This window comes from Ochlerotatus camptorhynchus, unplaced genomic scaffold (assembly GCF_037179485.1).
Source record: "Ochlerotatus camptorhynchus isolate MF236.1 unplaced genomic scaffold, CSIRO-AGI_Acam_v1.1 ptg000046l, whole genome shotgun sequence".
NCBI classification, from domain to species: Eukaryota; Metazoa; Arthropoda; class Insecta; order Diptera; family Culicidae; genus Ochlerotatus; species Ochlerotatus camptorhynchus.
Window position 1 is genome coordinate 401,269 of NW_027040537.1, and position 27,278 is coordinate 428,546.

At 41.2% G+C, this 27,278-nt stretch overlaps 2 protein-coding genes across 2 annotated transcripts in view; both read left to right on the plus strand.

Moving 5' to 3' along the window:
* Pcf11 (Pcf11 cleavage and polyadenylation factor subunit) overlaps window positions 1–7,097 on the plus strand; it is a 34,635-nt gene extending 27,538 nt beyond the window's left edge. The window contains exons 8-13 of the mRNA XM_065238981.1: window positions 62–200; window positions 261–399; window positions 457–993; window positions 1,054–3,153; window positions 3,223–3,690; window positions 5,500–7,097. Of these exons, the coding sequence (XP_065095053.1) occupies window positions 62–200; window positions 261–399; window positions 457–993; window positions 1,054–3,153; window positions 3,223–3,690; window positions 5,500–6,056 (3,940 nt within the window). The 3' untranslated portion in view covers window positions 6,057–7,097. The remainder of the gene's footprint in view (window positions 1–61; window positions 201–260; window positions 400–456; window positions 994–1,053; window positions 3,154–3,222; window positions 3,691–5,499) is intronic.
* An 11,663-nt stretch (window positions 7,098–18,760) lies between these two features.
* The window catches only part of Regnase-1 (Regnase 1), an 86,084-nt gene continuing 77,566 nt past the window's right edge, over window positions 18,761–27,278 (plus strand). Inside the window, exon 1 of the mRNA XM_065239001.1 lies at window positions 18,761–19,307. Coding sequence (XP_065095073.1) covers window positions 18,969–19,307 — 339 coding nt within the window. The 5' untranslated portion in view covers window positions 18,761–18,968. The remainder of the gene's footprint in view (window positions 19,308–27,278) is intronic.

Consider the following 27,278-nt stretch of genomic DNA (forward strand, 5'->3'; position numbering starts at 1 on the left):
GAACATTGGATTATGCAATTTTAGTTTTCGAATGGAATCTAAATGAATATTTTTTTTTTAGATTATTTGGGAACGAGGATGTTGATCTCAGGAAGCTAGCGGGGCCGATGAATCCCATCGATCCGATTACACCTCTACCCCCACCCCCACCGATCATATCAGAAGCAACTACGCGACCGATGGCCTCCAACAGCCTTCAGGTTTCTTACTGTAGACTTAAGATCGCTTGAACAAGTTTTGACCTTCCATTTCGTTTACAGAATGAATCAATAGACAAGCACAATGCGGCCCCTTCGTCAAAAGCAGCACTGGAAGCAGTTCGGGCTAAAATTGCCGAAGCCACCAAGAACAAAGATCGTGACAAGCTGGGGCGACCGTTGTTGTACAACAAGCTATCAGGTAGTTATCTTCGGTTGTTCCGACTCTTGCCGGTATTTGATATGGGTTTTCCTTTAGATGATCCGGTTGAACGACGTCGCTCATTGAATCAGACCAAACCGATGGACGTCGATCTACGCCAGCAACAGCAACAGTTTCAGCACCAGGATGCAATCGGTGATGATAGCTCTCAGGATGGCATGAATGCCAACATCAAAACGATCGTCGCTCAGGCTCAGGAGCAAATGGAGAAAGGTGAAATCACTCCGGAACAGTACAACATTCTGATGAAGCAGGTCATTCAGTTGAACGAAACCCAGAAGATCCGACAGGCCCAGCGCATGGAAATGATGAAACGTAACCAACAGCCGCCGATGATTTCAATGCCCCTTCAAGCTTCGGATGACAATGCCAACACGCATTCTGGCGAAGAGGTGGCGAGCTTCAGTCCCAGTTTGAGCGACGACGGTGATATAAAGCCAAGCGGTCCTCCGGCTGTTGCTCCGCAGGTGATGAACGATTTCCGAGGAAAAATTACACCGATCGATGCCAAGCCGAAGATGGAGCCTCAGTTCCCTAACGCGGCACCAGTTGTGGGTGATATTAGGCAACGGGGTAAGTTGAATTTTGTCCCGCGTAAAAATCGGTTGCTAAAAGGTACATTTACATTTTCAGATCCACGTCGGCAACACGAAACGCGTTTCAATCCGCAATGGGGCATCCGTGCATCGATGCCCGTTCCTAATGCAATGCCACCGGTAGTGGGACCGGTGTTGAATCAAAGGCCACCAGGTCCAGCCCCTATGGTGAATCCTTGGGATCAATCTCCGTTCGCTGTTATGAATCCGAAGTTGGCTCCACCGCCCATTGGACCTCGCTTCCCTCCAGTTCCTATAAACAATGGACCTCCAGTCAATATGCTCGTTCCTGGAGTGCCCAAGATGAATGACAGTGTCAGGACCATAAACATTGATGGCATTCAACGGGAGATACGTTTTTACGACGATATCGCTGTAATCTTCATGAGCTGGGACGAACCGAAAGAGATCGGTTTCCAGAAAGGATCCCGAATGGTCGTGGTCGATGATCGGGACTCATTCGAACTGAGCTTCAATGAGTGCCACAAGGCCATCACCATCGAGAGCAAAGTATACCAAATGAAGTTGGGTGCTCCTACTAGAGAACTATACATTGATAGCAGCTGGTACGAGTGCTATTTCGGGGATCCACCCACGAACATCGTATTGGATAATATCAACCGTGTGTTCAAAATCAGCGGACCGGCCCCTCAGGTGAAGATCGGCAATAGTCGTAACGATCTAGTCGCTGGTAAAATCAATATGATTGTCAATGCTGAGGTCATTGTTCCCGTATTCCTTGATTCTCAAGTTCAAATGTTCGAAATATATGGCCAAATGCACAAGCTACAGTTTGCTGATTTCCTACTAACGGTAGTCATCGATGACCAACCCTTCCCGGTGGAGTACGGTGGCCTACCGAAGGTATTTAAGCTCAGGGGAAAAGATTTCTACATCCGGTTTACCGCCGTGCCGAAGTTGGTAGTTCCCGGTCGTGTTTACATCAGAGACATGATCCGAACGCCACTTCACCGTGATCTTCGAACGCCGCCAAGAGATCAAAGTCTTCTACCACCCTTCGTTCAACCTATGAACAATCTGATGGCCACAATGGGAGTTCAACATTCAGTGCCTTCGTTATTCCCTGCAGCAGCTTCCATGCAGCCTAAACAGCCGATGCACATGCACCCCACGGCAACCGGTCTGGATTATCTGACCAACCTGATGCCACATTCAACATCGCTTGTGAACGTTTCGAACAACTTGGCTGGCTATCAAATCCAACCCGATGACAAACCGGTCGTCCCATCAGTACCTGCTCCCGCTCCAACCAAACCGACCTCTGGCGGTCTAAACCTACCAATTCTTCAGAACCTCAACATAGACGAACTCTACCAGAAGATCGTTGCCGCTGGAATTCTCGGCAAGACCAACAGTATTCCAGCCAAAACTAATACCCCTACCACCGCCAACACCACTGTCACTTCATCCACATCCAGTTCGACCGCTAGTAAGCTGGAGAAAGCCCTTGAAGAAGACTTCGAAGAAATCGAACCAGTATTCCTAAACAAACTGGATACGCTGAAGCGCCGGCAGTCGGCAATTGTTTCGCAACTATTCATCGGAATGCAGTGTAGCAGCTGCGGCGTCCGATTCCCTCCGGAACAAACCATGAAATACAGTCAACACTTGGACTGGCATTTCCGACAGAACCGCCGAGATCGTGATTCGGCTCGTAAGGCGCACTCTCGTAAATGGTACTATGATGTTTCCGATTGGATTCAGTACGAGGAGATCGAGGATTTGGAAGAACGGGAGAAGAATTGGTTCGAATCACAGCAAACCGAGCAGATCGAATTCAACGGTGACGGTGAATCGGGAGGCGGTCGTGCTGGCGCCGAAACGCCTCCACCAAGCTGTCCGGCTGGATCGGACGAAGCGAGCAAACGATGCCACATGTGCCATGATGAATTTCAACAGTTCTACAGCGAAGAAACGGAAGAGTGGCACCTAAAGAACTCGATTCGAGTGGAAGACTGTACGTACCATCCACTGTGCTATGAAGACTACAAGGCGTCCCTAACATTGGACGAATCGGCCATGAATGCAACCAACGAGGAGGGAGATCAAAGTAAGACTGATGATGGTGTTAAGGTCAAACAGGAGAAGATCAGGGATGCTGGCGACACTGTAAAGGGTAAGTTTGATGGTCGGCAGTTGCCAAAAACTAGATTTTTAATTTATGAAATCCTAAACTTTTTCGCAGAAATCAACTTAGATGATGACGACGATGTCATAGTGCTGCCACCCACGGAGGATGTCGTTACGGAAATACCGGACGATGACGATATCGAAACGTTGGATTCGCATTCGACGAATGATGATGCGCGAACTACCTCCGCTGCTGGAACAGCTACTACAGCGGATGATGAGAATAGCAAACCTGGCCAAGCGGAAGACGAATCTAGCAACGCTGCAGCTCCACAGGAACCGAGGATCGTCGAAACACGAATCGACGACGACCTCGCCATTCAGGAACCCACGATCGAAAAGATCGATGTCAACGATCTGGACGAAAGTGAATCCAACGTGAAATCCGACAGGGCGGCCGAAAGCGCGCAGGTGAAGGTGAAGGAAGAACCGCAAGACGACGACGAAGTCGACGAAGAGGATGAACTATTTGAGGATGTTGGCACGATTGAGTCCTCGATGGTGGAAAGCTCCAAAGAACCAGGTAAGAGATCAAAGTTAATTCGTTGGAATTGCGTGCTTGTGTGTCGATTGCTGTATCGCTGATTATGGGTATCTGCTGCAGGCGATAGAAGATTCATCATGTTAGGTTTCTGATTAGGCTCAAAAATATTTCAAAAAACTTTTATTCCTTACATCAGTTTGTTTTGTTTTGTCGCGGGAGTCGCGGATAAGATGCTCGAATTGTGTAATCTATTGTGTGCTGTTGAATCTATTGTCATCACCTTTTCTGTTTAGCTGTGCAGAAGTACCCATGATTTGCAATACGCAGCCTTTCATATACACTGAAACAAGGACCATAATTAGGAATACTATTTTGCAGAAAACACTTACTATCAATATAGCCACGCTTATTACTGTTAAATCGACTATGAATTCAGTATATTGTACTATGAATGTTAACAAATTTACTATGGTTCTGGCAAAAATACTATGCTTGCTCAAAATGCATAGTAATTTTGATAGAAATAATAGTAAAATTAAATGAAATTGTTTTCTGCAAAAATCTATTGGTGAGGGTATTTAATTTAAACCAGCAATATAGTATTTTTGCCAATGGATTTTTGTTTCAGTGTATGTGCACAGTTGAGTCACAGACAAACAGACGTAACTCTTTAAATAAATTTTCCTTAAAAATATCGTCACGGAACTCGCTAACGTCATTTCTTGCCAAGTCTCAAACACTGATTGCATACAAGTTCGATAGAATGTAATAGAAACGTCAAATTGATCCGATGGTGAGGGATGCGCGAAACTATCTAGTTCGTTTATTTGGCAGGCTCAATCGTTTTATCTTTACGGAGTCGATAACTCATTGTTCATTAATTCGCGAAACTAATTTTCATTTAAATTGAACGTTAAATGCGTGTACGACGATTGAGGAGAAAGAGTTACGGCTGTGTCTATGGTCGAGTGTAATGTTCAATACATGGGGTTACGGTAAGTTATACTCTTATTAATCGGAATGGTAAGAATGGCTTTATGGTCAGGTGAATAAATACATTTAAATCTTGAAATTATATCTGGGAAAATATAGAGCGGCGTTTTTTAATCTATGGGTCGCAATCCATCGGTGGGGGTCCCGCGTGGGTCGCAAAAATTCAAACAGCTGGAATAACAAATTATAAAAAAAAAACAAACATTAAATCAAAATTTCAAAGATATTTTTTGTCGTTTCTAAATCATTTATGGATTTCAAAGTCATTTTTGTGATAAATTAATTTGCGTTTCTAAGGACATGTTGACGATTTCAGGACTATTATGTAATATAATTTCTGAAATGTTTTGGCGGTTTCAGGCCATTTGTGCGATTTCATTCATTTTGGAAAGCCAATTAAATTTTTGGCATTTTTATGACTATTTTGACGTTTTACGATTCCTAGTTTTAGCTATCATAAGACCTGTGGGAAAGGTGGAATATGTTAAATTTTAATTGCAATGTTAAGAAATTGGCTCCGTAAAGCTCTGGCGTTTGAGCTTGTTAAATATATGATCATTTTGACTTTACAACATCTGTGTTCAATATTGTAGGGTCGCGAGCTTATGGAATGTCTCAAAGTGGGTCACAGTCGACAAAAGTTTGAGAACCACTGATATAGAGTAATGACAGGGTTGACCGTGCAGTCAATTCCCCTTTCTCCGCGCATATCTACAAATTGGGTACCTCCCTAAGTCCGTGTCTCGAAATCACTCGATGATATCTCGAATAAATTTCAATCAAAAGTGGTTGGAAAGCATATCATATACTAATGCACATGTATTGCACTTATCTCACACTGTTCCCGTACCTCAGACACAGTTGACGTCGAAGCCGTTTCATCGCCAACGCCTCCACTGGAAAGCACCAGCCAGGGACAGCTGACACCTTCACTCGATGGCAACGTCGAGCTGCAGGACAACCTAACGACCGGTATTATCACGAATAGAATTAAAATCAATATCACAAAGGCAAAAACCACCCCGGCGGCTACCAGTAGTAGCACGACTGCTAGTAGCAACCAGACCGGTGGATCGAGCATTGCCGTTTTGATCAGCGGCGGTGGTGGCGGAGGAGGAGGAGGCACCATGTACGACAACATGAACGACGATCTGCTGTACGGCAATCTCGACGACATCCATGGTGGTGGCCACAACGAAAACAGCCAAAGCAACAGCAGCAGTTTGATGATGATCATGCATGAAGAAGAACAAGAACAAGATGCTAATAATAAAGGACCGGTCGTGGCGACCGCTGAAGAAACGACTGATATTGATTATGACTTGAAGCCGAGTCTGCGGGGTATTGTGTTAACCCGGCAGCCTCGCGTAGAGAACGGATTTGAAACCTCCGGGCTCTGCTCCATAATGTAAGGTGGATGGGGAAATGAACTTCTACAAAAGCTACTACTGGTAGAGAGAAGCAGGAAGTGTAGCGAAAACAAAAATGTGATATTAAGCCATTTCCCGGACGGAACGCCCAAGGGGATCGCCAGCAAGGGTAAATGGCACATTTTATAATGAAAGAAAAAGCTATTAGTCATCTAAGTTAGTCCCACTACCGGAATGAACTGTTTCATTTTTGGCGAAAAAGTTCAGTACTATCAAAAAACACAAAACAGATGAAGAGAATCACAATTTTTACCTAAGTTAGGAATTCTGAGTTATGGTTTAGATTTAAGTTTTGTAGTTTTGAAGAAACATGAGTGGAAATAAATGAAACCATATCCTCCCTTTTGACCCTCCCAGGACTCTCCCGGCGTAAGGCGACACAAATTAGAAAACAAACAATCTCTAACGAGCAAAGCAAGTTATTGCAATAAAATAATGAATTTCAAGGTTTGTTTTGTAGTGTCTGTTTGCGAATCGTGCTGAAGGAGAAAGAAATTTTGCTGCAATTTCTTGCGTTAGAGAAACTGTAACCGTAGAGGGAAGATTATTTCACACACAAGCTTAGTATTATGTTTTGTTAGTTTGAATTTCGAACCTGAGTTATGTACATATTCACACAAATAGGCAAATATTATTGAATTATTATTTCTTGTGAAGAAAACATGCATTATTTGAGTTTTTTTCCTTACAACATAATGAACGGAAAACGTGCAACATTCACAGGATGATTTGTGGATCACACGGACGACGCTTACAAAAGGTGGGGTTAAAACGATCGTAGAAAGTAAATAATAAAATAAAATAAAAACAGTAATAATCACTCGTTTTTTCTTGTAGTAAATATCGAAAATAAACGTAATATAATTGGGATGAAGTGAAAAATAAAGTTCTAAATGAGAAAACAATACCCCTAACTTAGTATCTATTTCATTGTCTATGACACTTTAGAATACAATAAATCTATAACTACTAGTAGCATGTGTGGTGTTTCGGTGAGTTATCAATAAATAGTTGAACAACAAATATGAGTGTTTTATTTATCGGATGTCACGTCACTGTTAAAAAGTAATCGTTTAAATCCTGGCCACTTCCCCCGGTGCAGGGTGGAAAACCGGAAATCGTCAGGGAATTTTATTTTTCATTAAATTTTGAGGGAATTTTTCAATTCTTTCACCAATAAAATTTTTAAGAAAAGGATGTATTGAGGTACGTTAATGAATTTTCTCCTAAATTTTAAAACATAGGATAATGCAATCAACTTTATCTTACTCATTAAACTTGATAATTCCGGAGCGGATTTATCTTCAACAACAAACACAGTTTTTGCCAATTCTGAATTGTGTTTTTTAGGTTCTGGAACATTAATATTTTTACTGAGTTGAAACTTGGAAAATATCTCAAAAAATTAAACTTAAAAATAATCATACTTGAAGAAATGTTCAAGAATCTGGAACGAATTGGAAGGACAACAGGACAACCAAACAGGAAGATGTCCCAATAAGTGGGGAGAAGAGCCCGCCCTTTATCCACGAAATGTTATCAACAGGGAGTTGGCATTCCCACTCTCCCGTCCAAATCGCTTCAATCGGGTGCTCTGTTGGACCGTTCCTTCCCTATTATATATGTATTTCAATGCATATACGAGTTGATTGTTATGATTATTGTCAATAATACTTACATTTCGATGAAGATCGTGCTACTTATTTTACCTTTTTGTGATACTCATCATCACAGAATCCAACCTTGAATCGCAGACCAGGTCCATCAACAATACACTCGTTCCGAGAAGCGGCTCATGGTCATCATCTTCTTCTTCAGGTTCGCTCACCACCTCGAGGCTCGGTGCGGTTAGTAATATCAAACAGTGTTACATGCAAACGAAAAAGAGATACAACCAGGATTAGTTGTTTAAAGTAATAGTCATCTGAATACCCAACTAACCATATCTCAGTGACATTGCATTTTTAATGTTCTCCTGAAAGGACAAAACGACTTTGGGCACTCAAAAAAGCTACCTACATGGCTACCAATGGTAATTCCTGTGTGTCTACTATCTGAAAAAAACGGGAACCTTCAGAGACTTTTACTTTTCCTTGAAAAACCTGGAATTCTTAGGGAAGTTTTAAATTCTCTTGCGAAGCAATTTTTCAAGACAGAATTTGTGACATTCAAATAATCATTTCAGGGTTTTCAAAACATTTTATAATGCAATCAACTGTAACTTTCTCGATATTTTCTTAACTTATTGAGCTTAAGGTGAAAGCTAATGGTTTTCCGTTTGTTGACGCTGGGATAGACTGGCCGATACTCAAGGCCGTGAGTCTGTCTGTGCAGACGGTGCAGACGATGGACCGTTCGGACCACACCCAAATTCAAACTGCGCCAAAACGCACTATAGGCATTGCAAATAAGTAAAAAGGGGAGTATTGTAATTTATGCCAAACTTCCTAAATGGTAGGCACTTGTGGTTACCGGACTGGTTTCCAGCCCCGGTGTCTTCTACCGCTAGGTGCGCTAGCGTTCGCAAATGACAAGTGGAGCCAGTTTCGGATCCGAAGTTCCACTCCTGTGCACCCAGTATTATCATAGAGGTAACTCTAAGACCACTGGGTCCCGAAGAAAATCATTATTATTTTTGGCTCACTCAGTACCAGAACAACGGTCCCAAGCAGTCCCAAGCTATTTCACTCACCCCTGCATGTTCTGCATGAATCCACACACCCCTGATGTTATCTGTCAAACTTTCATAGCGAATCAAAACAAACATAGTGTAGTAATAGAATTTCAACTAGAATAGGGTACGTTAATCGTTTGCTTGGGACCAATAGGCTACTAAAGTGGTGAGCCAATTTAAAATCGTTAGTTTCGTATTGATTGTTGGCAAAAGTGAGTCGCTGAGTCTCGGATAATGCTTAGGTGAATCTCAGCAAACAAATGAAAGGTTTGCTGAGATCTCATTAAAACTTTTTTTGCCGAGATTTGCACAGCCGAGCTCGGCAGAAAAAAACTTACTGTGTGCACACAAAAAACAAAAATTGGATCAGTAAAAATATTAACCTTTCAATTTAAAAGTACCCAAAAATTCGTTACTTGAACTATGAAAATATCGAGGAAAATATTTGAAACAACAGGGTTATTTTTAATCCAAAAGTAGATGTTTTGATTTTAACTTGTAGTTTTAAAAGTGCCGATTTTCAAATCAAAAATTGTTTTACTGTCAAAACAACTTCTTCGGGGGTAGGTTTCTACTCGTTTCTGGTTAGTTTTTGAATAACGTGAGTAAATATAAATAAAAACTCGCAAAACGAGAATTGAAAAGCTTGCTTCATTAATTTCTATTCGACCAGTTTTCAAAACAAATCCCTGCTGCATTCACCGGATCATCCGTGAACTAGACCGGCTGAAAATATAAACGAAATACGGCCAACAATCAATACGAAACTAACGATTTTAAATTGGCTCACTACTTGACTAGCCTATTGGTCCCAAGCAAACGATTAACGTACCCAATTCTAGTCGAAATTCTAGTACTACACAATGTTTGTTTTGATTTGCTATGAAAGTTTGACAGATAAGATGAGGGGTTAGTTGATTTTTCTATGTTTCGAGGGGTGAATTGATTAGCTTCACGGATAGAAATCTCCTTATACCTTTTGGCAAATTTCCATTGCTGATTATTCATAAAATGTATAAGTCAACTAATAAGCAGACGCCTTGCAAAAAGTTAATAAAGATCATGTGTCAAATGAAATGTATAAGCGGTCACACATACCTTTTATGCATTCTAATAGGACCTATGTGGTTTGTCTTATGGAATGTATAAGGCTGATGCTTTGGCAAAAATGTATAAGTGAAACACATGAATTAAATAATTGATTTTCGTTTCGTGTTGGGACCGAAGAGAGTACCAGAGCTGAGCCAAAAAGTTGAGCACGTTTCTTCGGGACCTTCTAGTCTTAGAGTTACCTCTATGATACGGCAATACCACAGGATGAATATGGTAAGTATATCTACGATAATGCCTTGTTCAGACTACAGAGTTTTTTTACGATAACAGAATCGCTTTCTTTTCGGAAATTTTAGCATCAGCCAAAAGTAAGATCATCGTTCCGGATTGGGCCACACCAGATGGTTGAAACAGTAGCACCACAGTTTAAGGTTGAAGCAGGGGGATTGCATGGACGGCTCACGGTCCCGAAGAAAAGTGCTCAAGTTTTTCGCTCAGCTCTGGTACTATCTTCGGTCCCAAGCTAATCGATTCACCCCTCGAAACATAGGAAAATACACGAACCCCTCATTTTATCTGTCAATCTTTCATGGCAAATCAAAATAATACAGTGTCTAGAATTTCGACTAGAATGGGGTACTTTAATCGATTTGCTTGGAACCAATAGGCTAGTCAAGTAGTGAGCCAATTTTAAATCGATAGTTTCGTATTGATTGTTGGTATAAGAGATGAGCGGATTCAAAACAAACTGCCTTGGCAACCTATGCCTAGATGATTTCTTGCAACACTGTCAATGCAATCAAGATAGGCGCTGCTCGATTGGCTCTGGCTTTGACAGTTCGTTTGGCTCAAAGCCAGCCAGTCCGCTCCTCTCTTATACTAGAGCCTCTCTAGTTTAATCATATACACAGAAAAAAAAAAGTTGTTGAATATTACATCCAAACTGCTGCAACCAGGTCAATCCATCGGTTGTGTAATATAACGTTGTACGATGTACATCGATTTTGCGAACAAAATTACATCCATTGATGTAATATTGTATCTGCTTTTTGCTATTACATCATCATTTCATACATCAGCTTGAATTACATTGATCGATATTACATTTTTTTTTTGCTGTGTAGAATGATTAAAAAATAATTATCTCTTGCTAAAAAATAATCATTTGTATTAAACCCAATTACATACACGAAACGAAAATCAATTATTTTATTCATGTGTTTAACTAATACATTTTTGCCAAAACATCTGCCTTATACATTCCATAAGACAAACCATATAGGTCCTATAAGAATGCATAAAAGGTATGTGTGACCGCTTATGCATTTCATTTGACACATGATCTTCATTAACTTTTTGCAAGGCGTCTGCTTATTAGTTGACTTATAAATTTTATGAATAATCAGCAATAGAAATTTCAGAGTTGGTTGGAAATGCTAACATGAAGCTTTAGTGTGATGATTTATTAGCTAGAGAGAATGATCTTTAGAAGAATGTAGGTGGATAGTTCCGTTAGAGTACGGCAGTATGAAAATTGAATAGAAGTTGAAAATGAGCGAAGGGCCATTAAAGCGACAGTTTTCAAGATGACGCACATTTTTGCCTAGCCCGTACGATGTACGCGGGGACTTGAAGTATGTCTCCAAGTCCACAGGCAAAAATGTGCGTCCCTCTTGTTGCTCATAAACTGACTGCGGCTGTGGAATAGTTCTAGCGACGTTTTCATCACTACCTAAAGCCCCACGTCGCGAGAGCATTTCCAGTCGATGGTGTGTTATAATGCAGTTCTTCTTTACCCAACTATTGTGTTGCTCCTCTCGTCATGACCAACGTGATCATCTCAGAGAGAAAGCAGTAGGGTGGTTGTTGCGTGCTGTACCATCATCAGCATTGTTGACGGCTACTCCCGCCTTGAGTTGTTACATTCAAAGTGTTTTTTATGTTACTTCATACGCGAAGTTAACGATTTTCAGAGTTGGTTGGAAATGCTAACATGAAGCTTTAGTGTGATGATTTATTAGCTAGAGAGAATGATCTTTAGAAGAATGTAGGTGGATAGTTCCGTTTAGTGTGATGATTATCCACCTACATTCTTCTAAAGATCATTCTCTCTAGCTAATAAATCATCACACTAAAGCTTCATGTTAGCATTTCCAACCAACTCTGAAAATCGTTAACTTCGCGTATGAAGTAACATAAAAAACACTTTGAAAATAGAAATTTGCTGATTTGAGATTTCTATCCGTGTAGAGTTACCTCTACACTGAAACAAGGACCATAGTTAGGAATACTATAGCATAACTATATTTAGCAGAAAACACTTATTCAGTGCCAACATTTCAAAGGGGCGTAATTGCTTTTGTAAACAATGGCTTTAGTCGTCGATTTCTCGTAACTAAAAGCTTGCCCCTCCAAATTACCAATGCTAGTAGAGGAAAAATTCCTCTACCAGTTGGTGTCATTATTTTTCATGAGAGAGCTTTTATTCGCGAAAAATCAACGGGTAAAGCCATTGTTTACAAATGCAATTACGCCCCTTTGAAATGTTGGCACTGTATTTTCAATATAACCACGCTTATTACCGTTAAATATACTATGAATTCAGTATGAATCTACTATGAATGTTAACAAAATGACTATGAATTACTATGAATGCATAGTAATTTGAATAGAAATAATAGTAAAATTAATTGAAATTGTCTTCTGCAAAAATATATTCGTAAAGGTATTCAATTTAAACCAGCAATATACACTCTAAAAATTCCACACATTTTTAATGACGAATATCCATGTAAAATTCCACGTGATTTTCATGTGACCACACATAAACAGAATCCACCCAGAAGCACACATGAAATTTATGAGTCAAATGAATAGTATGTGTGGTTACTTACCTTACCTTACCTTACCAATCAGGCTAAGGCCTTGTTGTCCTCTGCTGTCCGAAGAAGTCGTCTCCACTCTACTCGATCCATGGCCACAGTTCGCCAGCCTCGTAGTCTGCGAAGGGTCCGCAGGTCACCTTCTACTTGGTCGATCCACCTTGCCCGCTGCGCGCCTCTTCTTCTTGTTCCTGTTGGGTCGCTTTCTAGAACCATTTTCACTGGGTCGTCGTGCGGCATTCTTACGACGTGCCCAGCCCACCGTAGTCGCCCAATTTTTGCAATGTGGACGATGGATGGTTCTCCCAGCAGCTGGTGCAATTCGTGGTTCATTCGCCTCCTCCACGTTCCGTCATCCATCTGCACTCCACCGTAGATGGTACGCAACACCTTCCGTTCGAAAACACCAAGGGCGCGTTGGTCCTCCACGAGCATAGTCCAGGTCTCGTGGCCGTAAAGGACCACCGGTCTAATCAGCGTCTTGTAGACAGTCAACTTCGTGCGGCGGCGAATTTTATTCGACCGGAGCGTCCTCCGGAGTCCAAAGTAGGCACGATTCCCTGCCATAATGCGTCTTTGAATTTCTCTGCTGGTATCATTTTCGGCGGTCACCAGTGAGCCCAAATACACGAACTCATCGACCACCTCGATTTCGTCACCGTCAATCTGAACTCGGGGTGGGAGGCTAACATTGTCTTCCCTAGAACCTCTTGCTTTCATATATTTTGTCTTTGATGCGTTGATGGCAAGTCCAATCCGTCTAGCTTCAGCCTTCAGTCTGATGTACGTTTCCGCCATCATCTCAAAGTTCCGTGCCATAATGTCAATGTCATCGGCGAAACCAAGGAGCTGGATGGACTTCCTGAATATCGTGCCACTCGTGTCTATCCCAGCTCTTCTGATCACACCTTCTAACGCGATGTTGAACAGCAGACACGAAAGTCCATCACCCTGCCGTAACCCCCTTCGAGATTCAAAGGGACTCGAGAGTGTCCCCGATACTCGAACAACGCACGTCACTCGATCCATCGTCGCCTTGACCAATCGCGTCAGTTTATCCGGAAATCCGTACTCGTGCATAATCTGCCATAGCTGATCTCGATCGATTGTGTCGTATGCGGATTTGAAATCGATGAACAAATGATGTGTGGGCACGTTGTATTCGCGGCATTTCTGCAGAACCTGCCGAATCGCGAAAATTTGGTCCGTGGTAGCGCGGGCACCCATGAATCCCGCCTGGTATTGCCCCACGAACTCTCTTGCATATGGTGACAGACGGCGGCATAGAATTTGGGAGAGTACCTTGTAGGCGGCGCTCAGCAGTGTGATCGCACGGTAGTTGCAGCAATCCAACTTGTCGCCCTTTTTGTAGATTGGGCATACGACACCTTCCATCCACTCCTCCGGTAATATCTCCTCCTCCCAAATCTTGGCAATTACCCAGTGCAGCGCTCTAGCCAGTGCTTCACCACCGTATTTCAATAGCTCACTTGGTAGTTGATCTACACCAGTTGCTTTGTTGTTCTTCAGCCGACCGATCTCCTCCTCAACTTCTTGAAGATCAGGGGCCGGTAGCCTGTCGTCTTCTGCGCGTGCTCCAAGGTCTGTTGCCGTGCCACCTTCGTTTTCTGCTGCTTCACCGTTGAGGTGCTCGTCATAGTACTGCTTCCACCTCTCAATCACCTCACACTCGTTCGTGAGAAGGTTACCGTCCAAGTCCTTGCACATATCGGCTTGCGGCACGTAGCCTTTGCGCGAACTATTTAGCTTCTCGTAGAACTTCCGTGTGTCGTTTACGCGGTACAGATTTTCCATCGCCTCGCGATCTCGATCTTCCTGCTGACGCTTCTTCCTTCGGAAAACCGAGTTTTGTCTGTTCCGCGCTTGTCTGTATCGCTCCACATTCAATCTCGTGCGGTGTTGCAGCATTCTCGCCCGTGCTGCATTCTTCTCCTCTACTAACAGTTTGCATTCGCCGTCAAACCAGTCATTTCTTCGGTCCGGGATTGCAGTACCTAGTGCCGCTACAGCAGTACTACCTATGGCTGAACGGATGTCCCTCCAGCCATCTTCAAGAGAAGCTGCGCCAAGCTGCTCTTCCGTGGGTAGTGCAACTTCCAGCTGCTGCGCGTAGTCCTGGGCAACTCCGGTGTCCCGTAGTTGCTCAATGTTGGGTCGTGGCGTTCGACTTCGACGTGTGTTATGCACCGTCGAGAGTTTTGAGCGCATGCATACTGCAACTAGGTAGTGGTCCGAATCTATGTTCGCACTGCGGTACGTGCGGACGTTGATAATGTCGGAGAAGAATTTCCCGTCGATTAGAACGTGATCGATTTGGTTTTCTGTGTGTTGGTCAGGTGATCTCCAGGTGGCTTTGTGGATATCCTTGCGGGGGAAAAAGGTACTTCGAACTACCATACCCCGGGAGGCTGCAAAGTTCACGCATCGTTGGCCGTTGTCGTTCGATACGGCATGCAGGCTGTTTGTCCCGATTGCCGGTCTATACATTGCCTCCCGTCCTACCTGAGCGTTCATGTCGCCGATGACGATTTTGACGTCCCGTTGCGAACAGCCGTCGTACACCTGCTCCAGCTGCGCATAGAACGCTTCTTTCTCGTCGTCGGGTCTCCCTTCGTGTGGGCAGTGCACGTTGATGATGCTGTAGTTGAAGAAACGGCCCTTAATCCTCAACTTGCACATCCTCGCGTTGATCGGCTGCCAACCAATCACGCGTTGGCGCATCTTACCCAGCACTACAAAGCCGGTTCCCAGCTCGTTGGTGGTGCCACAGCTCTGGTAGAAAGTAGCCGCTCGATGCCCGCTTTTCCATACCTTTTGTCCCGTCCAGCAAAGTTCCTGCAGTGCTACGACTTCGAAGTTGCGTGGTTGAAGTTCGTCATAGATTAACCTATCGCAACCCGGGAAGCCGAGCGATTTGCAGTTCCATGTTCCGAGTTTCCAATCGTAGTCCTTATTTCGTCGCGTAGGTCTGTGCCGATTGTTCCGATCCGTATTTCTTTCTTCGGTATTTGCAACTTTGTTTTTTTTTTCAGGGCGGCTTGTTGGGCCTGCCCCAACCCCCTGTCTCGCCGGGGGACCATCGTGCACAGCTCTGTTTAGAGTCCCACGCTGGCACTAGGACGGTGATCAGCCGCTCCTAACATGGAGAACAGACGCCGTTTTGAGCCGCACCTCCATGGTGAGCAGACGCTCAGGTTTGGTGAAGCATTTCCTCTATCACCGTACTATGGTTACCGCGCCAGTGTTCGCGTCGCACCTCTTCACTTTGCTATTGCCGGACTGGCAACATTGCCCAGGCTACGCCAACCAGCTGTGTCCATGTTTCAGCTGGTAGTCTTTTGTTATCATATGACTCGAGGAGGCGTGAAGTAGGAACTTGTGAGGACCAGGGCTAGGTATTCCGCTCCTTCCAGGTTGTCAACTCACCATTTTGTAGCCCAATGTGTGGTTACACATGGCTTTTATGTGTACATAAATTATGTCTCCTAAGGACTTCGGGGTGTTTTTAAAAAGAACTACTGCTCACGTCTACGACTAAAACTGGAATGATTTTTATTGCGTTAATTTGAATTTACTTTGAAATACAAAAGAGCTTCAATTCCTGCAAAAATGCTTACATCTAATTATTATCTATGTACTGTCTACTCCTGCTACCATGCGGTGTCTTGTTGCATCGATGTTGCTGTTGCCATGTGGTGATCGTCGTCGTCACTGTAGCTGCTGCTGAGTTGGCGTTCTTGGTGATATGCTGGTGCATGCTTTCGTGGTCATCGGGGTGCCGATGGGCTGAAGCATGTTACTGATGATGTTGCTATTGTTGTTGTTGTTGTTGTTGTTGTTGTCGACGTCCCCATTCGTACTACGCTGAGACGTTGAGTTTGCCTGGAGATGATGGCCGCGAAATTGAATTCAATGCTAAGGCCACTTGCTGTTGGTTTCGTTGAATTGAGTCCAACCGATGGGTGATGTCTTCTGATGTTGGGATGGTTGCTGATGGGTGGTCCATAACTCATATATTAAGTATGTGTTCGACACATAGATATCATTTGTTGATCACATTGCAAAAATTCATGTGTGGGACACATGAAAACAATCTTTGAAATTTTATCAGTGTAGTATTTTTCCCAATGGATTTTGTTTCAGTGTATGGTTTAATCATGCGGTTGATTAAATTGAAAGTTATAGCAACAATCAATACGAAACTAACGATTTTAAATTGGCTCACCACTTAAGTAGTCTATTGGTCCCAAGCAAACGATTAACGTACCCTATTCTAGTCGAAATTCTAGTACTACGCAATGTTTGTTTTGATTCGCTATGAAAGTTTGACAGATAAAATGAGGGGTTATTGGTTTTTCCTATGTTTCGAGGGGTGATTCGATTAGCTTGGGACCGAAGAGAATACCAGAGCTGAGCCAAAAAGTTGAGCACGTTATTTCGGGACCTTCTAGTCTTAGAGTTACCTTTATGGTTATAGTACGTTCAGACTACAGATTTATAACATGTTATAGGGCTATCTTGATGGTGGTTTCTGTGTTGCAATTATTTGACAACCGTTATAACATGTTATAACTCTCCAGTCTGTACAGCGTTTTATCTTGTTTGATTAAATTTTAATCATTTTTGATTCTATTTTAATAATTTTCTGTTGAATTTTAATTTTTTTTTTTGATTGAATATTAATCATTTTTCATTATATATTAATGATATTAATATTCTAAAATAATAACATTTTATACTGAAAAGATAAATTTGTATTACAAGTGATTATTTCCAATTTAATAATGCATGACTACTGCCGAAGTAATCATGGCTCGGACTCAATAAGGTGAAGTGGGAATTTGCATGCTTCTAGATTTCATTTATTATTCAGATACGTTCACAGCAAAAAAAAATGTAATTTCGATCAATGTAATTCAAGGTGATGTATGAAAAAATTATGTGATAGCAAAAAGCAGATACAATATTACATCAATGGATGCAATTTTGTTCGCAAAATCGATGTACATCATACGACGTTATATTACACAACCGATGGATTGACCTGGTTGCAGCAGTTTGGATGTAATATTCAACAACTTTTTTTTCTGTGTTGATTACGTTGAATAGAGACACGCATAGACTGAAGCAACACTGAAACAAGGGCCAGAGTTAGGAATACTATTTTGCAGAAAACACTTATGTTCAATATAACCACGCTTATTACCGTTCAATCTACTATGATTTCAGTATAGTTAACTACAACAATAAACGGGTACCATACACTAACGATATCATAGATGATACGAACATACCACATAAAGTTGGGATGATATCCCAATTGGTGGTTAGGTGCTTCTTATGGTTATTGTTTATGCGGGTATGAATATAAGCAAATTTACTATGATTCTGACAAAACTACTATGCTTGCTCAAAATGCATAGTTATTTTAATAGAAATAACAATAACACTAAATGAAATTGTTTTCTGCAAAAATCTATTGGTGAGGGTATTTAATTTAAACAAGCAATATAGTATTTTTGCCAATGGATTTTGTTTCTGTGTATTATTGAGGGTCTGATGATTATTCCTTATAATATCAAGGCAACCGATTCAATAATTAATGAACCATCATACAGCGAGCACTTCAACATTTGTCAAGCTAGTGCTAAAAAGATCTTTGGGATGTTTGTGTTTGTTTATTTTTCGTTCATAAGACACAGTTAAAAAAACGCCGTTTTCCAAACTTTTAGTTTTTTCCCTGTTTTTTACCGAAAATCCTGAACTCACTACAGATGAAATCTGAACCTTTTTTATAACCCGAGAATATTTATATGATGCAAATGACATGGTTTGTTCCGTTTGTCCCCAACGGTCATACAAAATGCGGGAAAAATGTACTCATTAAATTCTTACTCATTTTCTCACTGTGTGTATGTGGTGGAAAATAATCCATAAACACAAACATCAACCAGAGAAAGAGAGAGATAGCCAGAATGCGGTTGTGTGCAAAGCAAAAGCAAACGCGAGTTGTACGAGTAGAGAGACAACTACTGCTGTCTGTCAGAGGGTGTTGGGAATGAAAATATTTTCGTCGCAAAAAAGGTGGAAAAAGTGTCGCGAGTAATAATTAACAATGTCCTTTTAACTTGATACAAACGGGATCCGATCCGGTGCCCCGAAACCAGGTGTGAGTGTGGTGAAAATCGTATACGGGATGTGGCCAGTGGTTTCTACTCAATGTACCAAATAGCAGTACAACAGCAGTAAGAAGTGACGACGGCGATGGAGCATGTAAATCTCGGTGGTGCTACGTTCGCTGGAGGCAGTGGAAAATCCACCGTCCGAATCCGTCGAAAATATCTTGGGAGTCGCGATCAGATTGCGGAAAAGTTGTCCATATTGTTCGGGGTTAAATTGGGTGCCGAATTGGGCTCTACCAGTGTCGTGGAAGCGGGTCAGTTTGCGACGTTTCAGGTATCTACTGAGAAATCCGGAAGTGTTGTTATTGACGCCGCTGGGAACGAGTCACAGACGATGGGCGATGTAGTTGGATTAGCAGTAGCAGAGAGAGCATTTGTCACGGGAGGAGCGGTATGTGGTGATCTAATCAACCAAATACAGGTAAGTGATGTTTGAAGATCCATCGCTGACAACAACAACACAAAATGTTCTGGAATATTCTCATTTGATAATTTGACAATCAATTACTATGAACAAGTTCCTGTCAAGTTAAATTTGATATTCCTAATGCTACTGTCTCTAAGCCCCATAACCAGACAGGTTTAATACGGATGGATACATTTAAGTTCGATTCCGTCATTCGCGATGAAAACAAGTTTTGGTTGCTAGTTTTTTTTTTTTTCTTCAGCGATACCAGTTTCTGACTGTGCAAATTTAATTTTGCAATATGTTTCCCGACTGATGCTAACCGAACTATAACGATCGTTAGTATATCTTGTAGGAGACAAATGCTTGGTTGGGTTCTTTATCCAAAACTAGGAAGTAAGTTAATCACTCAATAATGCGATATGCCTGTTTGTCTATCATTATCTCCCATTTTGATATTACGTCCCGTCAGGACTTTTGTACCTATCTTCTACTTAGTTGAACACTTCCACAGTTGGTAATTTTGCATTTGAATATTGAGATGTAAACACAATGTTCAAACCGAAAAATTCTTGGACCAGACCGGGAATCTAATTAACTCCCTTCGGCGGGATTATACCACGTTTGGCATAATAGGTTAACATATTAGCATACATATTGGCTCACAAAATCAATTCTAGTAAAACTCGAAAGAATTGCTCTTGTTTAAAAGAAGGTAAATCTTCAATGATTTTTTTTTATGACCGTTATGCTAAATGGCACGGCTAGGTAACGGTTATTTGCGCCTAGTATGCACCAGGGATGGATTGCTCTTCGGAGCATCGTTCATTACTTTTTCATGTTTCATGTCAACGTTGTCTAATTGAATTTTCATTAAATCCATCGTAAAATGGGTAGATTAATGGTATTATGCTCTCGATCAAACTTCACAAATTTTCGCACCGTAGAGCCGCTGTAGATGCAGCCTGGAATCATCCACCTGGAAAATAATCTTCTTTCAATAATTTCTAAACTTCACATAGGCACATACAAATCTGATGTGATCGTTTATTTTGAAACTAGAAAATACTCGAAAGGAGTTATGAGCTGGAACGGGTAGCGGTATTTTCTGAACCAAATGAACTGTCAGAATTTAAGCCAAACAAACCTACATACTGGACATATTCAGAGGATTTATATTTTTACTAGATCAAGTTGGATAGTATTGTAATCGAATAGAAATTCAAATACTTCAATTTTTATACTTAGGGGCTGTTCATTAACTACGCACGGAAGGCAGCTCCCACACCTGGACCCTACCTATCGACCTATCACCTCATAGACCGGGGACCAACGGCTGCGTAGACAATTGCCCATACACAATTTTTTGAATTTGTGTTGGCCGTAGATAATTGCCACCCCCTAAACTGTCTACGTAATTTATAAACAACCCCTTAGTGGTTTTAGAATAAAAAAATATGCCATTTCTGTTGATTAAGTGATCTTATAGTAAGTTCAGATTACAGATGTATAACATGTTATAGCACTATCTTGATGGTGGTTTCTGTGTTGCAATTATTTGACAACCGTTATAACATGTTATAACTGCTCAGTCTGGCCAGCGTTTTAGATCGTTAATGAAATCTCAGGTTTAGGCAATATTAAGTAAATTCTTAACAAGTAAGGGGCTGTCCATAAACTACGTAGACAGGTAAGGGGGGGGGGTGAGGCATTATCCACGGCCCATACAAATTAAAAAAATGTATGGACAATTGTCTACGCAGGGGGGGGGGGGGGTCAAGAATTTAAAAAAAAAACTGTCTACGTAGTTAATGAACAGCCCCCTAACTGGCATTCTGTTTCCCTTACATTATCCATACAAACTTTATAGTTCTCCCGCAAATGCAGATCATAATCCAATTTGACACAGTTGTTGGGGACTTCAATACAGATCAAAAAAGCAGTGGGGAACAAAGAGTTGACTCACCCTAGTGCTCATATTCATACTATGGACGGTCGAAAATTAGTACATTTACCCTAATTGTGGAAGCAGGGATGGAAAAGTTCGCAAAAAGTCTGTGACTCGCTCTTTTATCTTGGTGAAAAAACTTTAAATTTCACGAATTTTTACAACGCTGATGTCTTGAAAAAATAGGTGACAGTTGATACCAGACAATAGATACATATTAGAGTGATGCAAAATTTGAAATTTTCGCTCCACAATACTTAAACGATTCCAAATCGGATCCTGACTAACCTCTCAAAATTTGAACCCATTTGGTGATGGTGATGGCACAAACCATTTGAAGTTTGTATGGGAATTACTATGGTAAAACCAAAATTTTTGTTCATGTCTATCTAATAATTCACCATATCGGTCTTTTTCAAAAACTTTCAACTGTATTTATAGGAAATTTTCCCAGCTACAACTTTGCTGAAGACCACTTTTTGATTAAATGCAAGGATCGAAAGTTATCAATGGTTTAATGCGCTGATGCCTTATGATCATGCTCAATCAACTGCTCAGCAGGCAACATTTGTGTTTCTGGGGCGTTGAATAGGACACAAAAATCATGGCTACTATGTCACACTTCAAAATACAGTGTTGCCTACAGAGCAGCTGCTTGATCATGTCATAAGTTTACCAATCTCGTAAATAATTAATAACTTTTTCCTGTCTCGTTTTACATAGAAACGATCTTCAGCAAAGTTGTAGCTGAGAAAATTTTCTATAAAAATGGCTATCGAACTGTTTCGCAGCTCAATATGGAAAAAGACTAGAAGGCAATGAACAAAAAGTTGAGATTTCCCATAGTAATTTACATGTAAACTTCAAATGGCTTGTGCGAAGTCTGTTTCTAACCAAATGAGTTGTAGCTTTGGGAGGCTAATCAGGACCCGATTTGAAACCATTTAAGCACTGTGGAGCGAAAAAGGCAAATTTTGCATCAGTCTAATACATATATATGCTATAGCACACTCGAAAGGAGAAGAAAATCCAGTCGGAATCCGGTTGCATCTTCTAATGAAACTATACACGCGATGAAGATTCAATTACCGCCTGTTAATAACCTATCACTCGCATCCAATGGAAACCTCCGATCAACGAAGCTCCGAAATTGATCGATCGAAGCTCGGCGTGTCCAATCTAATAAATCGAACGAAAAAAAAAGCATCACGAAAATCACTTTCATTCACCGCCAGACGATGGCGCATACATTTTTTTTTCTTTAGACAATCGCACCAACTGACCAAACTAAACCGAACCGGATAAACCCATGACGACAACGCGACGGGTTGCGTTGCGTCGCTAGTTGAGTAGCTGACGACAAAAACAAAAAAAAAAAAGCATCCCGGAACCGGACCCGGACAGTCGTGCGATCAATGTATTACCAAAACGAAAGTCACTCATCGCAGCAAGAAGGGGAGAAATTACGCTGGTACAAGCGAGAAAGAAAGCTTTCCGTTCACCCACCCCCGCTCTCCGGTAGGGGACTGCAGGGTGCTGTAAAATTCCACCCCACGTTACCATCGCAGGTCACACACATCGGCCAATGAACGAGATGATCATAATTCATAAATTCGCGACTCGCGCGCGGAGGTCTCCGTTTACATGGGGCTGGACCGACGACGAATAGAGTTGACAAATATCGCTTAATGTGGGTATACCTACATAATCAACAAGGGGGAACCTTCCAGGCCGGATGTAAAAGAGAAATTGAACGACCGACGACGATGTGACAGTTACGCGCCGCGTGTGTAATGTTTGCGTTGGTCGTTGTGCCATTGCCATTGTGACGAGTTCCGTTTCATGACAACAACGATGAACGATAAATGACGTGCGTTGCTGCGTTGGTTGGTGTATTCTGTTGACCTTTCCAGTTATACCTACCTAGTGGATTGGTTGATTGGGTGCTGCAAGGATAATCATCTGTAGTGAAGCTTTTTTTTTTTGCATAGGATCTAAATGGCACTCATTTGTATATTTGCTGAATTACTTTGAACATGTAGGTACACTTGAATCTCGGCATCGTAATTGAGATTCTATACCAACTACTAGACGAATCATTCCCTTATCTGATTGTGTTGTTAGTTTTCGAGATTAAGCTTTCATTCCCGAGAAATCGGTGATTGAAGTCATTGTTTACAAAAAAAAACAGTTACGCCCAAATCTTAAATCAGTCCGGACATAAGGGTTCTGAAGCATCTATGTTCGCCGTGGTTTATTTTGAGGATCAATGGACCTACATAATTCTTATTCTTGCCGTTATTTCTGGATTCTGAAAAAAATTTCTGGCGGTGTTGCCATCATTACTATAAGCTGACGAAATGAAAATGTATTCGAATGGGTATCCTAACAATACGATAAAATGATAATCAGTCGTCTTGCAAACATCGAGGACGTATTCCATTGACTTTTGCTGACCTCTGACCCAGTGATGACAATGCAGAAACAGTTTCTTCAAACCGATAAAGAGCAATTTTCAGGACCCGTGGAAATGCTGTTGCAATAATCGACATTGCAAGACGACAGGTAGTTGTAAGAATTAAAAAAAAAAGTTACTATGAATTACTATACATTAAGAAGCTTTGTGCATACATTAGTACAGCATTCGCCAACTTGCAGCTAGCGAAGCATAAGAGACATATTCCATCGTTTCCATCGCACGCAGCCAGCAAGCCGTGCATTGGCGAACGCTAATTGAATAAACATTGTAGTCTATGAATTCAGATATCTCAAATATATAAAATTATATGTCCGGCAAACTTTCACCTTTGATTGATGATTAATGGTACATTTCAGAAAGTAAACGACTTTTTGCTAATACTTGCTACTTTTCGAGAAACCGGATTATGAAAATCATGGTAATTTTCACTATTTTGGCTAATATTTCGCTTGTATCGACCCAAAATATTGGGAACTCTTCCTCAAAACTTGCAAATTATTCGACTTAAAAAATACACGGCGTTAAAAATGAAGGATTTCTCGTTTGTATGCAAAAAAGGACAAAAAACGTAAATTTTACAATATTCACTATATCTTTATTATTTGAAGACCTAGAACTTTGAGTTCTTCGGCATTTTTATATATTATTTTATGTTCTACAACTTTGCGGAAGACAGCAAACCTCTATCATGTGAAATAAGAAAGTAAGTATCGCAGCACCATCTATGCGGGGAAAATTGGAACTAATTTCCATGACCAGATGAATGTGCATGTTAAACCGAGAAACTTTGCCAAAGACATCAATTCAATATAATGCAACCCCAATGCGATAGAGGTTTTGTCTTACTAATTTCGGTTCCTGGCCCAGTGTGCACTGGTGGCTTCAAGAGTCGTCAAGGGGGGCAAGTGCCCTGGTACACTCGGAAAAAGTGCTGTGACATCGAATGAAACCATGACTTCATCTTCCCGAATCTCTCCTGATACCTGAAGTTGATTTCAGCAAATTCCTGTGTGCTGTTAACTGAGCGAGTGGCAAAGTGGTAGGCATATTTTACTAGCCATTTGATGATGATGATGGTCCCACCTCTTACCCCTACAAAGGTTTGAGCTGGACGAGTTATCTTTAAGATAATTAAATATAAACATTTTAACCAGGTTTGCAAACAAAATCGAGCTGGTTACAATTACAGATATAAATGTCCTGTTAAATATGCTATAGGCATCAACCAAAAACATTCAAAGGTGTAACTAGTTATCAAGAGTCCAAGTATAGTCCTCGACAATACTTCCATTTACACGTGACCTGGGATTAACACGTTTAAGCTTCCGCAGTGCCAGGACTATATCCAAGGAAACGACTTCCAGCCAACCCTTTACTAATTCAAGGCTTTTGCCACAATTTCCACGAATGAGTCATTTATACCTGTATTCCGTGCGCGAGGCTCAAACCATTGTAGACTACTCAAAGCTACACAAGGTTATTTGAATTGTTTATGGCTAACCTAGAAAATATTCTGGAGGATAGGATTGCACAAGTGTTGGTAAAGGTACGTGGATGACATTTTTAGCATTGTCAAAAAGGAAGATTTATCAAAGAAATTGGAGGCCATAAGCAACGTTCACAAGGACATCAAAAATATTCCAGAAGAAGATAAAGACGGCAAACTCCCCTTCTCATCATCAGGGAGATGTCTTCGTTCAATTCCGAAATCTATAGGAAACCAACAAATACAAAGAGAGTAATACCAAGATCTTCAAACCATTCCCGTCAACACAAAATGACCGATTTTCACCACATGGTTCACAGGTTTTAAACTCTGCCTCTACTACACCCAACCGGTGGATGTAAGATTCGCTTACAATTATGTGAGGATGTAAGTGGAGACCGCATGAACCGAGGATGCAATATACCTAGCTGCGGTCCAATGCAAGAAAATTGGAGACCAAAAAATGTGGAGTGTATTAGTGAGTGAAATTAATGATGCCAAAAAAAAAAAAATTTGGAAAAAAGCTGCCGACTGGACTCGAACAACGAACGTTGCGATTATCAGACCTGTGCTTTCTCCACTGCTCTCTCCATGCTTCTGAATAAGAATAGCCTAAAAGCAAACAAGAAGCGCTCATTTCCTCTCACACTCGACTTCGTATGCTTTTTCTGCTGGAGAGATTCGAGACAAGTGTGTGCATCGTTCTACCATGTTATACATAAAAATCACGGCAAATGCTTGCTTGTGTAGGTGAAAGCACAGACAGAACACGAAATAAAAAAGGCAAAAAACCATTACACCGCCTGCAAGGTCAACTTCTAACATTCTTTGCGATGTTCATGAACAGAGGATGATAGGAAATGGAACTAACATTCATTGTAATAAATTTTTGATTTGCGTGTACAGACAAATCAAGGAAATAGCTCATATATTTTTTAATCGCTAGACTTAATGGCGTACTTTGACAACTCTTACACCAGTAACTAGGATTTAAAACGGGCAGCGATGAATTACGACAAAAACATTATCAAACCATTGATGTTTTGGCCTAGATTTAGTATTCAGCACCAGGACAAATCAGCTGAAGTCACTGTTAGGATCAACAAAAGATTCAATAAAATTTTATTGAATCTTTTGTTGATCCTAACAGTAGAGAAAGGTCTGAAGAGAGTAGGTTGATAGTTCCGCTAGAATATTGAATAGAAGTTGAAAGTGAGCAGTACACTACTTTACCTAACTCATACATTAATGAATAAGGAGGCTTGAAGTATTTCTTCAAATCTACAGGCAAAAGAGTGCGTGTTTTACTTGCTCATAAAGTTTTTTTTATTACTGTAGCGCCTCTATGTAGCAAGAAACTATTGACAGCGCTTTGATCCGGAAGGATTGTTTATTTAGTAGTTAAAATTTCATCAGGATTCATATATTTGTTCAAAAGTTATCGAAGATGGAACGTGACAGACGTGAAAAAATTCTGCACACTCACGTGCAAAATCCAACGTGGTCAAGAGGAATGTTTGCAAAGGCTCTCAAATTTCCAAAATTGACTGTAAATACCGTGCTTAAACGTTACCGGGAAACACTAACGTTGGATCGTGGAAAACAAAACAAACGTAGAAGTGGAACATATGACCGAAAACTACGAGCGAAGGTCATAAGGGCAGTCCAAAAGAATCCTGGGATCTTCGGTCGTGATTTGGCGAAAAGGTTCAGTGCAGATCAACGAATGTGTATGCGAGAAGGTTTCCGGTTATATCATGCCAGCAAACATCCCAACAGGACGCTGAAACAATACCTGGTTGCCAAAAACCGTACAAGGAAGCTGTACGAGCAAGTTTTGACCAAGTATAACGGATGTATTTTGATGGACGATGAAACTTACATAAAAATGGACTTTGGACAAATCCCGGACCAAAAATTTTACTTTGCTAAACGTAAGGGGGATGCTCCGGATAAATTCACATTTGTCTTTGCAGATAAATTCGCTCGCAAGTTGATGATTTGGCTAGGCATCTGCAGTTGCGGTAAGAAAACAAAGGTTTTCATCACTGGAGCCGCGATGTCATAGAATGG